Here is a 13080-nt window from a genome sequence, read left to right on the forward strand (position 1 = left end):
GGGACTATACCATCATCCTTTTGTAACACCTATTTTAATGGTCAGCCAGCCATAGATTTATTGGTTTGGTTTGCAGGAAGGAAATGAGACAAACTCCTAGATGGGATTTTTTTGTCCTACATACATATTACAAACAAGGAGAGAAAAAGGTGCAAATAATCCCTTTGTGTTGGCATCTAAGGATGCCAATTCTGATATCATCTATATTCTGTTGTTACCTGTTGTTGGACAAGTGTGTATTTTTTGAGTCGTAGTTTATCAACAAATACAAATACCACCTCTCAGTACATTTCAAGCCTCCCCAAACTCTGTTTTCTCTTTGATCAATCTGCCAGGCTAAAGCATTTCCCATTAAAGAGGAATAACAAAAAAAGTTGTCATAGAAAACAGTGCATGCAAGTACAAGCTTCAAGAACTAGCCATGCATTTGAATAAAATTAATCAAGATCTATAATCAAGTACAAGCTTCAAGAACTAGCCATGCATTTGAATAAAATTAATCAAGATCTATAACAAGTGGAGGGTAGGAAAAAAAGAAAACCACCACCATAAAAAAAAAAACCAAAACAAAACACCAAACCAAAACAGCATCTTCAATGCCATCAATTACCAGCAGATCAGAGAAGCTTCTTAGCTGTTTAACATCTTAAATTGGACCATGACATTGATGTTATGAGAAGCTATTTTGTAATTCAAAATGCATGAAATCTGTTGTTACAAATCCCACAATAAAAAATATGGATTAATGTAGCAGCCCTGCATCAGTCTTCATTCCTCATCTTAATACCAAATATTAATTCATACTAAATCCTAAATGCCTCTTCTCTAACACAAAGTATTAAAAGTTGCAGTCTGTGTTAGACACCTGTGAAAGCTATACATTTCATATTCTTCAGAACTTTTTTTTTTCACCTGGAAGACATATATAGCTAGAAGTCAGGTTACTAGAGGATAATTTAAAGCAAAAACTAAACTCAAAGGATTTGCAGCATGCAACAGAACTACCTGCCCTGAACATAAGACAGGTCTCAGGATGGAGACATGAAAGTCATTTTAGAGGAGTACCATGAAGTCCAGGGTGAAAAACATACAGAACAAGTATCCTTCCATCCATTCAGAGTTTGGGTTCTGATACATTTAAAGGAAACAGAAGCCAGCTGAAATTGCCCAAACACCCTGCCCCAGGGCTGGGTGATCATGCCCAGTGCCTTTCAGCCTCTTTCCACCTCAGCTGATTTTGAATCACTCATTATAGCGCCCATCAGTAGTTAGGTTTGGCAACAACAATACTGAGGGAGACCAGGGACTCATTTTGCCCTCCCATAGAAAAATGCAGCAGTGATATTAGTGGCATTTCACACAGAATCACAGAATTTCATACATGCTACTGCTGCTTTTGGCTACAGGAATTTTTATCCCAGTGGAAAGCCAGCCTGAGTTGAACCCTGCTGCCATGTGGTGTACAGGCTCCATACAACTTTTGTCTCTCAGCAATGAAACAGAAAAATAAAATTGTGAGAGTAAGCCAGACCTGGCAATCAGAAGGAACAGAATGAACTGTGCCAGGCTTTGCAGAGATCCCTCTCACTGCCAGAGTTCGGCAGCTCAAGATGGCCCTACAGATGCCATGCAGGTGAAGAGCCTGGCCCCAAGGCCAGCCTGCCTGCCAGCAGCAGGGAGCAGGGGCCTCTCCATGCAGGCCTTAGCCTTCCAGCCACTGTCTGCCAGAAACAAACTATTTAAACAGCTTTCAAGGTCTGACCATGGCTCTATTCCTAGAAACTCGTCTGGCTTAATACAATACTTTAAGCCAAAGACATCTTGACTCTACTGAGTGGAACTAAATCATCTGTACAGCCACCACTATAATGATCCTTTAGCCACGTACTCGTTCCTGCTGTTATCTTTGTTAGCTAGCATCCAGTGAGCACTAACACAGCTTGCAGCTGCACATGAAAAATAACATATACACCTGAAACAGCAAGAACTCCTGCTGCCAGTGAGATGCAGGTAAATAAGCATGCTGCCCTGCAAACCAGCACACCCACCTGAAAGGGCAGCACTCAAATGACAGCTGGTTTTCAACAAAAAGCAAACAAAAAGGTCACTTGGAGGATATGCCTGCTCAAGTCTGCATTTTAGAAAACTTCCCATTACAATTTTGCTCTAAAATAACAAAATGAAAACATTTAAAAAAAAAAACAAACCAAACAAAAAACAACATAATAAATTCCATGAAAATTTTGCATTTCTTTTACTATGAGGGAAGGAGGCAAAGCTTAAGTACCTTTTACGGGTAAATATGTCTGACTTTCAGCAGATCAGGCTCTGATTTGCAAAACTTCTCTTTTACTGTTTTCTGAGAAAGTTAAACTATCAGGAGGAAATGCTTGAACTTTGCAGCATTTTCTGCTTGTAAACTGATATGTTTAAGAGGAAGAAAAAAGCCAAGTCCTCAGAAACTAGATTTTTAGCTATTTCAGGTTTGACACCCTGGAGATGCAGTCACATCACCTCCTAGTCTGTGAAGCTCTCCTCCACTTGTGCAGCAGCCAGAGACAGCCCTGTTGATTACCCGAAGAAGCCACACAGGCCAGGAAAGCCAAACCTGCCTGCAGAACCTGTAGTGCAGACCCACAGTGCATTCTTTGTATGTGCCCCGCTCCTGCACTTACCTGCTGGCACAGGTGTGATCCTACCCGTGGCATGAAGCACTATTATAGAATCTGGTAATGTAATTAAAAGAAGGAGGTGTGCAGTTCACCAACATACTCTGCAGTTGTTGAATACTACCTTTGACAAGGTGTTTTGGATACATAAGACTATCCAGGTATTCTCCGAAAGAAGAAGTATCATGCAGAGATTTTCCTGAAGATGTTTTTATTTAATCTTTAAACTTCTCAAGGATTTCTGACACCCCCCAAAAAACCTGTAATTGTCTCCCTCCTCTCAAAAACATACAGTTACTCTTCACTGAGAGACTCCTGTGGTCACATTCCCACTGAGTTTTCCAATAGTTTTCCTTCTTTCAATAGATTCTTTTCACACAGCCATCAAACTATCAAAAACTTTAGCTTACGAACTTTTCACCACAATTAATAACAAAAGTTAGCTGAAATAAAGAGTTGAAATTAAAAAGAGTTCAATCATAACAATGATTCAAGCATTTATTGCTTCTGTAGATTTGAACTTCCTTACAGGTTTTATGGTCATGTCCTTGTGATGTTTTTCCTCTGTCACAACTGGATTCTTCCTCTCAAATCCTGCCCTTAAAGCCATTATGTGCTATTGGCTCTTCAACACAAACTAGTGTTTTTTCATTAAAAACTCTAAATTCATAGGGTTTATAGTCCCTTTAATATGGCTTTATTAATAAAGACAAAAGTTTGTGTTGGAGCAGATAAAACAGGGGTTAGAAATGCAGCTGCATCAATCTGAACAAGGGAGAAATAAAACCATGTGTATTTAAAAAAATAATAATTACACTTAATTCACCATCAAGACAGGGCTGTAAATTATGGTCTAGCTGCCCTTACTGATCCAACATAAACATTAGGAGCAAGCTGTGCTATGAATGAGAGGGACTAAGAAATGATTGGGATATGTTTTAGATCCCCTGAGTCATCTTTCCTGGCACAGAGCAGTGTAACTCAAAGCTGCTGTTTAGGAAGCAAGGAGATGGAGGTGAGCTGAGCTGGCAGCACTGTCAGTGTCTTGTCAAAAGAAGTCTGAAAAAGGATGCATCAAAACCAAGACATCACAAGATTTTTGAGGCCATGTTGTAGAAGAAGTCACACTGTCCACTGAATATGCCTTTTTAGCCATGTCCTTGCTGGGGTACTACATCTGTGTTTTTCCTGCATAAATTCATGGTGGAAAGTGCCAAAGTTGTTCAGCTCTGAAACTTCCTTTTGTGCAACTTCACAATGCCAAGCATGACTTCAATTAAAAGCGTAGTATATACTGAATGTCCACTCTTTGGAAGGGTATTATTGGTACAAAATAGGCATTTTGTGCAGTGAGTCAAGGCATAGAACCCTGAAAGCTGGCTCAGAGAGAGCTACTGACACAGGGCAGTCCAGCAAGGGGTTTCCTCAGTTCCCAAGAGCATTGACAGCAGCAAGTGTTATCTTCCAGTTGACATACCCAGCTGCAGCCCTGCAGATGTGTTTTTCACTGCTTTCACTTGAACACTTAGTATTAGGCTCTATAATATAGCATAGATATTACCTCAGTTTAACACCAAAAAAATCACCAGTATCTATCATCCCTCTTCTTCTTCTAACTATCATGGTGAAGGAAGGGGAAATAAAAATATGAGAACCAGGAGGAAGCCCTCTGTCATGAAAGAAACTTTCCCACTCCTTTTCCAGAAGGAAGGTAAAAAACACACAGGGCACTAACTGCCCCAAAACAGATCACTGACACTGAAGATGTGTAATGATCAAGTAAATGTTGCCACTGTGTGAATTTTAGGACATACAGGGGCAAGGCCTTTCCATAAAGATAAATCTATAGCTACTTACACAGAAGGCAATAAAAGCCATATTCAAGACACACTTGAAAGAATACATGTAAATCCTCTTCCTTCTATTTTGTCCTCCTCAAATCCACAAATGATAAGTAGATAGGGCATTTTAAAATTTTAGGGTGACACTATCTCCATTTGGAGGGGAGACATTGGACAGAACATATGGTACAGAGTACACACAGCCTGTCACACAGCATGAGTAACAAAGTCATCCTTGTACACTCCTAGTAGCGATTCATGCCATGTGAGAGAATGGCCTCAGAATCACAGATAGCTATGCCACAGTCTGCACACATATTCTTGTATGCATAAATCCTCTTTGGTTTTTGAAGTTTTGTGAAAAACAGAGTTTTAAAAAGTGTTATTAAAATTTTTTAAAAAATCAACAAGAAATGAACCATATTCCTCTGAATTTAGAATAGAGTAGAATAAACCAGGTTGGAAGAGACCTTCAAGATCACTGTGTCCAGCCTATCATCCAACACCATCTAATCAACTAAACCATGGAGACATAACTGAAGAACAAATTACTTACCTCATTAAAAAAAAAAAGGGGGAAAAAAAAAGAAAGACAAATCTCAACTGATGTGGGTCCAGGTCTTGCTTCCGGAAAGACAAACAAAATGTATAACCCTTTGATAAAACATGCTTCTGGAGAAAGGTTACAACCCTCAACTGACTGAGATTTTATCCTCCAAGGGTTAGAACTCTAGACGGGTGGAAGACCACTGCAACAGCTGCTTCTGCTTTGTGTTCCAGGCCAACCAGTGCAACATGCAGCTGAGGAAGTCCATAGCACAGGTATCCCTCCCACAGTCACCATCCCAACTGTCAAACATAACATTAGAAAATACAGAGTAAACAGCCAGAAAGTCCCAAAATGAATGCATAAGGACCATGAGTCACATGCTAAGGTGGCATTACAAAAATGTAACTTCATTTACATAAATGAAGCCCTACTGAGCTTTGTCATCAAAAACAAGTACTTCTAAAAAGAGGGCAGCTAGCAGTGTAGTAGCTGAAATACTGCTGTAACACTGTACAGAACCAATGGTATACCTGTCAAAGCAGGATTTGTATGCTTACATTCCTGTAAAATGTAAGAAAGATTGATGTGAGATTATCTACCTGTCTGCCCATGAATAAATGAAGCAGAGGAACAGAGCAAAATGAGGAAGACTCCAACAGTCAAAGCCTGATGGCTTCCACAAAGTAAAATTCATGTCTGCCTTTCCAAAACACTGTCTGTATAATAACGCAGAACCAAGCTGTCTTCCCTTACCTTCTGCAAAAGGCTCCCATTCATAAAATCGACCCATAAATGGCTTGTTATTGTATGATGCACATTGCACTTCTCTGATATTTCTGCTGCTTTCAGGACACATCTGTTCAAATAAAAGAATAATAAAACAGCAATGTTATTTTTGCTTTCTCATTAACTCACTATAGAAGGTTAATGAAGGCATTGCCAAATTCTACTCCAGATAATGAACACTGTGCTTTTAAGTAACAGTATCAAAAGTGCCTGTAGTTAAAAAAAAAAAAGAAAAAAGAAGAATCTGTAGAGTTCAGAGAGCAAGGGTTCTACAACAACAACAACAAAAAGCACCAAGCCATTTTTTAATTGAGCTGTCATTTTCCTCAGCAAAAGACAACACTTCAAGATAAGTCAATAAATTATATCTAAATAATTTCCTTTGCACAACAGCTTCACATTTTTCATTATTAGTTTTCTGGGCTCAGATTCAACAGTTGAAACAACATACATGCTTGCATCACTGATTAAAAGCATGCCACACCAGCTTCTTATCTTATGCTTCAATACCATATTAGCACTTTTTCACATCTTAATTCTACATGCTGCTATCGCAGTCATTGCATGACTTCGTATGTTAACTTCTGCCTTCAAATGCCAGCTTCGAAGGTCTTGAACCAAAATAGTGAGAAGAGCTTCTTCCAGCATGCACACACACACATATTGGCAATACATTAGGGCAGGGCAAGTTTTACAGAGAGAAATAACATCTTTTATTAGGTCACCTGCAATGCAAACCTTTGGCAGACAAGCCCTGTTTAGATGTGAAGCAGATTCCAAAAGCAAATACAAATTACATACTTAATTAGTTTGTTCTGCCTGTACCCTCACATTGTAGCTGTCAGCATACAACAAAGAGAGAAAGATTTCTAGAAAAGGCAGGGGATTAATAATAACAAATTCCATGCTTGGACAAATAGACAAGCTTTGGCCTTTAGATGATCAAAATGGCTGTTGAAAACACTATTCAAGAAGAGTAGATAAAAACACTATTTAAGGAGAGTAGAAACCACATGAAGAACTGGACCAGAAGAGCAGAGTATTTTTTCTATATGAGCTTTCAAGGGAAGAAAAGAGACAATATTACATGAAAGCAGCATGGCTAAATAACTATGGTTTTAAAGGGAAAGGCAAGAAAATCAGTAAGAGAAGTTCTCATTGCAACCTCAAGTCAGTTCTCTTCTATTTTTATAAGAGAAAGATTGGTGGACTTTGCAGTAAAAGCCAGCACAACAGAGGTCCCAGAGGAGTTCTTGCCTTATATCCACCCTCCATATATGAAGATATTTGTAACTGGATCAGTGAGATGTCGAAGTCAAGAGTTTTCAAGTGGGCTATAAACTGTACTAAAGACATGGCCGAGGGGAAGGTTCATGGTCTACTTTATCTTTTATTAGAATCATGGCAACAAATCATCTAGAATAAACACAGTTTCTGGCCAAGGAGCCATCTGTGCTCCATTCGCCCACCCTTCTGAGATCTCCAAGTACATGCAAATATTTATCTCCTCAACAAACCCTCTAATAAAGAAAAAAAAAAGGGGGAAAAAGAAAGGCTGCCCTGAAAACAGGATCGTGAGCCACTGAACTACATTGGAAAGATGGAACCAAAAGTCCTTCTAAGTGCCAAATGCAGAAAGTTAATCTATATTCTCACAAATGAAATACTCATCTTTACATCTCTGGCACAGCAATGGGCAAGTGTAACTCAGCAACAGCAACCAACCAGCCAAGGCTAGGAAGCTTATATTTTTCAGAGAGCTCAATTATGACACATATCCTAAAGGTGAAGGGACAGAACCTGAGCTGCCATAAATTACGGTCACTACATGAAATTATAGCAGAACAACATCAGTTTGCGCCAGCAAAGAACCAAGCCTGAAGGGTTTCTTTTTGCACTACTTCACCCTTTTCTGGCACATGCTTCCTGGCAGTCTGCTGTAAAGTTTTGTTGTTTCTTGTTTTTCCTGTTCCAAGCCTTGAGCTTGTGCTCTTGTGTACCAGTATTTCTGGCTCATAAACCACTTCCTGTACACCCAGTTCATACCAACTGCAGACAACATATGAATCAAAAGATGAAAATATTCACTGCTGTTGCCAAAAAATAGTGTCACTTGCCCCTTCTGAGATCATTTTCATATAGCTGCAATTTCTGTTTTAAAACTACTGAAAGTTGCCCACAGGACAGAAGCCCCATTGCTTTAAAGCAGGGCAAAGGACTGACAAAGATACTAACACTGTGTGGACTAAGCTGAAATCTGAAGAAAAGGCTAACTCAGCAGCATTCCCACCTATTTAAAAGTCCTTACTCATTTGTCCTTCCTCCTTTTCTTTCATCAAAGTTTAATTATGAAATAAAATTTGGAGTACAAATTCCAGAGCATGATCAGGTCTTGCTTTATTCTTTATGCAGATTACACTAATTTTCATTTTTAAATGTCTTTTAAACTGTTTTATGAAGAGTTAACTACAAACACAACTACTCAAACTTAATACAGTTTATGCATCACTAAGTATTAAATACCTTTATATTGTGTGTGTAAACTAGTTAACAGCTATACCTCCCTCCTTAACCCTGCCTACACTCTCATGCACAGCTGAAGAAAGTGACAGGTTTACTCCACCTGCTGCTTAGCCTCCTTCGGAAAAAAAACCATCCTAGAGCCTTTCTCAGAAGAGCTAAGAGTACCAGGCACTTTCTCTTGGTCTTTGTGGACTTTTGGCACATCTTTTAGGCAGAAAATACATTGTTATCACTAAAAGGAAAAAACACGATGCTGTACAAGTGAAACTAGTATAGGGTTGTCTGTAGTTTTATTTATTTATTTAGTCTGTAATGTTTTATTTATTCCCTCAGAGTTTTCTATATTTTTACACTCTAAATACTATTTCTGGCACAAACACATATAGCTTGACTATAAAACTCTTAGAAGTGCATCTGTGATGAAAAGATGACAGCCCTAAAGAAAGCTCTTATTTACACTGTCTAACAGTTGTACCTCACAGAGCTCACCATTTGCTTCCCTGTTTACACACATGGCTGGGAGGCACTGGAAGAGGGCAGGGGCAAAGACAGGTTTTCCCATCATACAATTCCCTGCAGCATGTGGCCTACATTAGGGAGCAGGTCACACCTGTACTTGGCTTACACTGTCTGAAGGGCTGCCCATGACAGAGTCCCTGCACCTCTCCTGGCTCTCTGCCAAACTAATAGCAATTCTGCCTTAAAAAGCAGGCGTGTTGGCATGTTTACAGGTAAAGAATGTTCCTGTGCCTAAGCCAGAGTACTAGGATTTAACCAGCATGGATCTCTTTCCAAAATCTTCCAGAGGCTTTTGGAATGAACTTTGCTAAACTATTTAACCTCACTGTGTGATTCTCCCTCAGTTCCCCCTGACACACGAGCATTAGGATCGTGCTGCTGCGTGATAGAGACTTGAAAACATTTTTTTTTCTTCTCTTATTGATGACTTTGATTCACTGTTTTATTAACAACAGATCTGGAATTTCATTTTTTCTTCAAAACCTTTTTCCCTCCCCTCCCCCTGGCCCCATGATTGACAGAGTTACATAAAGTTTTTGTAGAGGTTTTGATAGAGGATGAGCTCTCTGGACTTTTCTAGAAAAAGACATAAAACATGCTTTTCAAGCTAGGTCTGTGGAGGCCAGATCAGCAAGAAATATATATTGCATCTACTAAGATAAATCTCACATTCCATTGTGTAGAGGCAGACATAAATTATCTAGTAAACTATATGCTGCTTGGAAAAATCAATGCTGTAAATCACGCATGCAAGACTTTTTTCAACTAAATACCTTCGAAGTGCTGGACAGTCTCACAGAAGGTAAGACACAGAGTTTCCACTGCTGCATTTTGGTGTGGCTGTTTCAATGTTCTTTCTGTACTTTCAAAACACGAAATGCACAGCAGCAGCACAGTACAGTGTTGATGAGGCAACCAGTGATCAAGACAAAACATTTTGGAAATAGCCCTTTATGCTTTGTGACCTCAGGCCTATGTCTACAACTTCTGAAACAGTAGCTTTATTTATGTCTCAATTTCATCTGAGAGATGCAGGTATGAAAGCATTCTGAAGGATGGCAACACACAGTGCTTGTCTTTGTTGTGTACCATTACAGCTGTATTAAAATGAGCTGCTAGTACCGCTAAAACTGTGAAACAAAGAAACCACCATAATTGTTTTTAGACTTTTAGTAAACATTCAAAAAGCAGTTTTTAACAAATCTTTGACACTTTGGTTAATTAATGAAGTGCTGGCAAACCACCTGAAGTTTATCAGCCTGCCAGCAGATGTGCTCCCACTGGATGCACGCCTGCCGTTAGCAAAGCTGCACTGAGATAATGTACTTCTGGAATTGCATAAATGGGCCATTTTGATCCTGAAATCACCTCAAAGGCAATTAAAACACTGACTAAGGTTCTTGGCACAGTTTCATTCTTATGACCTACAGCAACTGGCAGACTCCTTTTTTCCAAGGCCCCACAGTTCTGGATTCTCTAGGCTCAATCATAATTCATAATTAATATTGTTTTATGTATGAAAGACTATATATTAAGTCCAGGTAATCTAGTTATACTCTAGTTTTCATTTCTGCAGTGGTTCTACCTAATCATATTAATCCTTTGACACTCTTGAGGATAAAGACATCTCCAAAGAATAAATGAATCTCCAAAGAAAAATCATGCAAATACTTGTTTCTGAAACCATAATCTAAAGACTCTTCCTTCATTTTCAGAACATTCTCTCTCAAGTGGCATGTCCTTGCAATATGCATACCATATAAATGCCAGGTCTTTACACAACAATCCACAGCAGTGAACTTCTGCTCTCAAGTGCTGGTTAGTGCCTCATCTTCCCAAAACTCATGGCAGTTCCATGTCCACATCTGAAAGGAGAATTACAGGCCCTCCAATTTTTAATTCTTCTGCTAAGCTACCTTTGCATTGGCAAGGATTGTGCATCATATCAGTGTTACTTGGAATCAAGGCAATCTACTTTTGTCTAGCTGAACACACAGTGGAAGACAGCAATGGATACATTTAAACTACTGGAGACTCTCTTATTTCCCCAATAGTTCTGATTTTTACTGTTGAGGAATGGCTTGAATTGCAGGGACATGGTTCTATGGAACAGTTGTTTGATCAGAGTGTATAGGCCAGACTCCATCTTGCTGTTTACTGCTCACAGCTTAGCTGGTGTGCTGATGCAGCAAGGTCACCACAGCCCTGTGACTGTGCTTGCAGTTTCTCATAAGCTAGCACCATGTGAAATAGTTACTTACAAGAGTTTCTCATAAGATAGCATCATGTGAAATAGTTACTTACAAGATAGTAGTATGTGAAACAAAGTATATATGTGAAACAAAGACCTACTGAGAAAGGAGGTTGTGGAGTTGCACGTAGGCCTAGCCGCAAGTAGGCTGGATATTATGATGTAACCCTGGACTAATAGCTAATAGAATAATGACACGTGTGCATATTTAGCTGCTGAAGATGCTTCATAAGCTGTGCTTTTGAACAATAGAGTTGAAGCCTGATTACCAATCATATTGATTGTCTGCTTCCCACCGCAACATTTTACCCATTGTAACAGACTACAAAGACAATTGTCTGACAACTGAAAAAAAGAAGAATGCTATACTAAATGTGTGTAAGAGATCCGTGGAAGGAAACATCTGGCAGATTTTTTGTTACAATGGAATTAATGCTCCTGATAACCAAAATACAGAAGGGATTTTAAGAGGCACAATTTTAAAAATTATATTAAGAACAGTTCTGCAGTAAAAACTGGTGCTCACCAGCTCTGGTTACAGCCCGTGACCACAGACAATACACCAGAAATGTCTGGCTTGACGTGGAATGAAAATCGACATCTGTGAATGCCATGGTATCCGTGCAAGTTTATGAGGAACGAGCACCCGTGCTGCCAAAATCTCTGCACTGCCTCAAGCAATGAATTTACACCTACGTGTATACTGCAATGGCCATTAAGCTTAGTTCTGACAACCATCATAAACTTTCTTTACTAACCAGAGAGATGTTCTGAAGTAATGAAGAGTCTAAGGGAGCAAGTAATAGTCACAGACGTTCTCTTTTTCCTCACTTCTATCAAGGTGCTGCTTGTCACAGACAGAAAAGAACTTAGATGTATGCACAATAGAAAACCATTCTATTTCTACCAAATCCCATTCTGCACCAGCATGTCTGGGAAAAAGAAAAGGGTCCATAGCAGAGCTGCATACCAGGGTTCCTCATTTCCAATGATACGTGCTGTCTCCCACTGCCATGGGTAAGGGAACTGCTACCATTTTAGTCTTTAATTTAAGACACCTTTTTTCCATTAATTATTTCAGTTTTGTACCAAGAAAGTTCCCTGAATTTAACTAGAAAACTATCTGAAGTGTTTCCTAATCCTAATCTTTATTGACTTTGCAATGTCTCAGACAGGTAAGTGATTAATCTGTAATATGGCAAGTGCATCTGCTACAGCTTTACATTCTTCCCTTTCCATAGCACTTCACAGCTGAAAACACAATCTGTCTAATAGTGAGTAAGAGAGATCAACTGAATAAAGAGAAAAAAAAGTATTTCTGCTTAACTTTACAGGTTTGTGGCTTTTTGAAAATACTCACTAACAGAATCAGAATCTGATTAGATTGAAATCACTTATTTTATTTAAGATTTTCTGCAACTTGGAAAAGATTCAAGTCCAGCTTTGGTTTTAAATAAAATGTTAGCCAGTCATCCATCCCACACAAAGCACATACACTGATCTAATGTGCATGACCGGAAACATTTAGCACTATAAGCATAGGAGGGGCTCACCAAAGAGCTATACTAGGAAAATTAACAGTACAGCTCTTCAGTAGTACCAAAAATACATCAAAGAAATAATACATTTCTGTCTATTGCTAAAATTTTACAAATTATATATCAAAAAAACCCAAACAAACTAACAAACCAAACACCAAGAGACTACACAAAACCACCAAAAAACCCCAAACCCTACAATTTGAAAACCAATGACTGGTTTCTAGAACATCCACCTTTAACAAGAAGAAAACAAAGACAAATACTGGCAACAGACCATGCTGGAACAGACTATTGTGTGGTGAAAAGAGATACACAAGTATGTCATGGAAGTCAGAGCTATCTCAGTTCACACCTACCAATGATCTAGCTGGTTGCCTGGTGCTCGTCTTTTTTTGAGCCA

At 39.0% G+C, this 13080-nt stretch overlaps 1 protein-coding gene across 1 annotated transcript in view; it reads right to left on the bottom strand.

Moving 5' to 3' along the window:
* THSD4 (thrombospondin type 1 domain containing 4) overlaps positions 1 to 13080 on the bottom strand; it is a 255995-nt gene that overhangs the window by 183579 nt on the left and 59336 nt on the right. Inside the window, exon 6 of the mRNA XM_068143956.1 lies at positions 5814 to 5916. Within this exon, the coding sequence (XP_068000057.1) occupies positions 5814 to 5916 (103 nt within the window). The remainder of the gene's footprint in view (positions 1 to 5813; positions 5917 to 13080) is intronic.

The sequence above is a fragment of the Melanerpes formicivorus genome, unplaced genomic scaffold (genome assembly GCF_026170545.1).
Source record: "Melanerpes formicivorus ecotype bairdi unplaced genomic scaffold, bMelFor1.0.p_v2 SCAF_10, whole genome shotgun sequence".
NCBI lineage: Eukaryota > Metazoa > Chordata > Aves > Piciformes > Picidae > Melanerpes > Melanerpes formicivorus.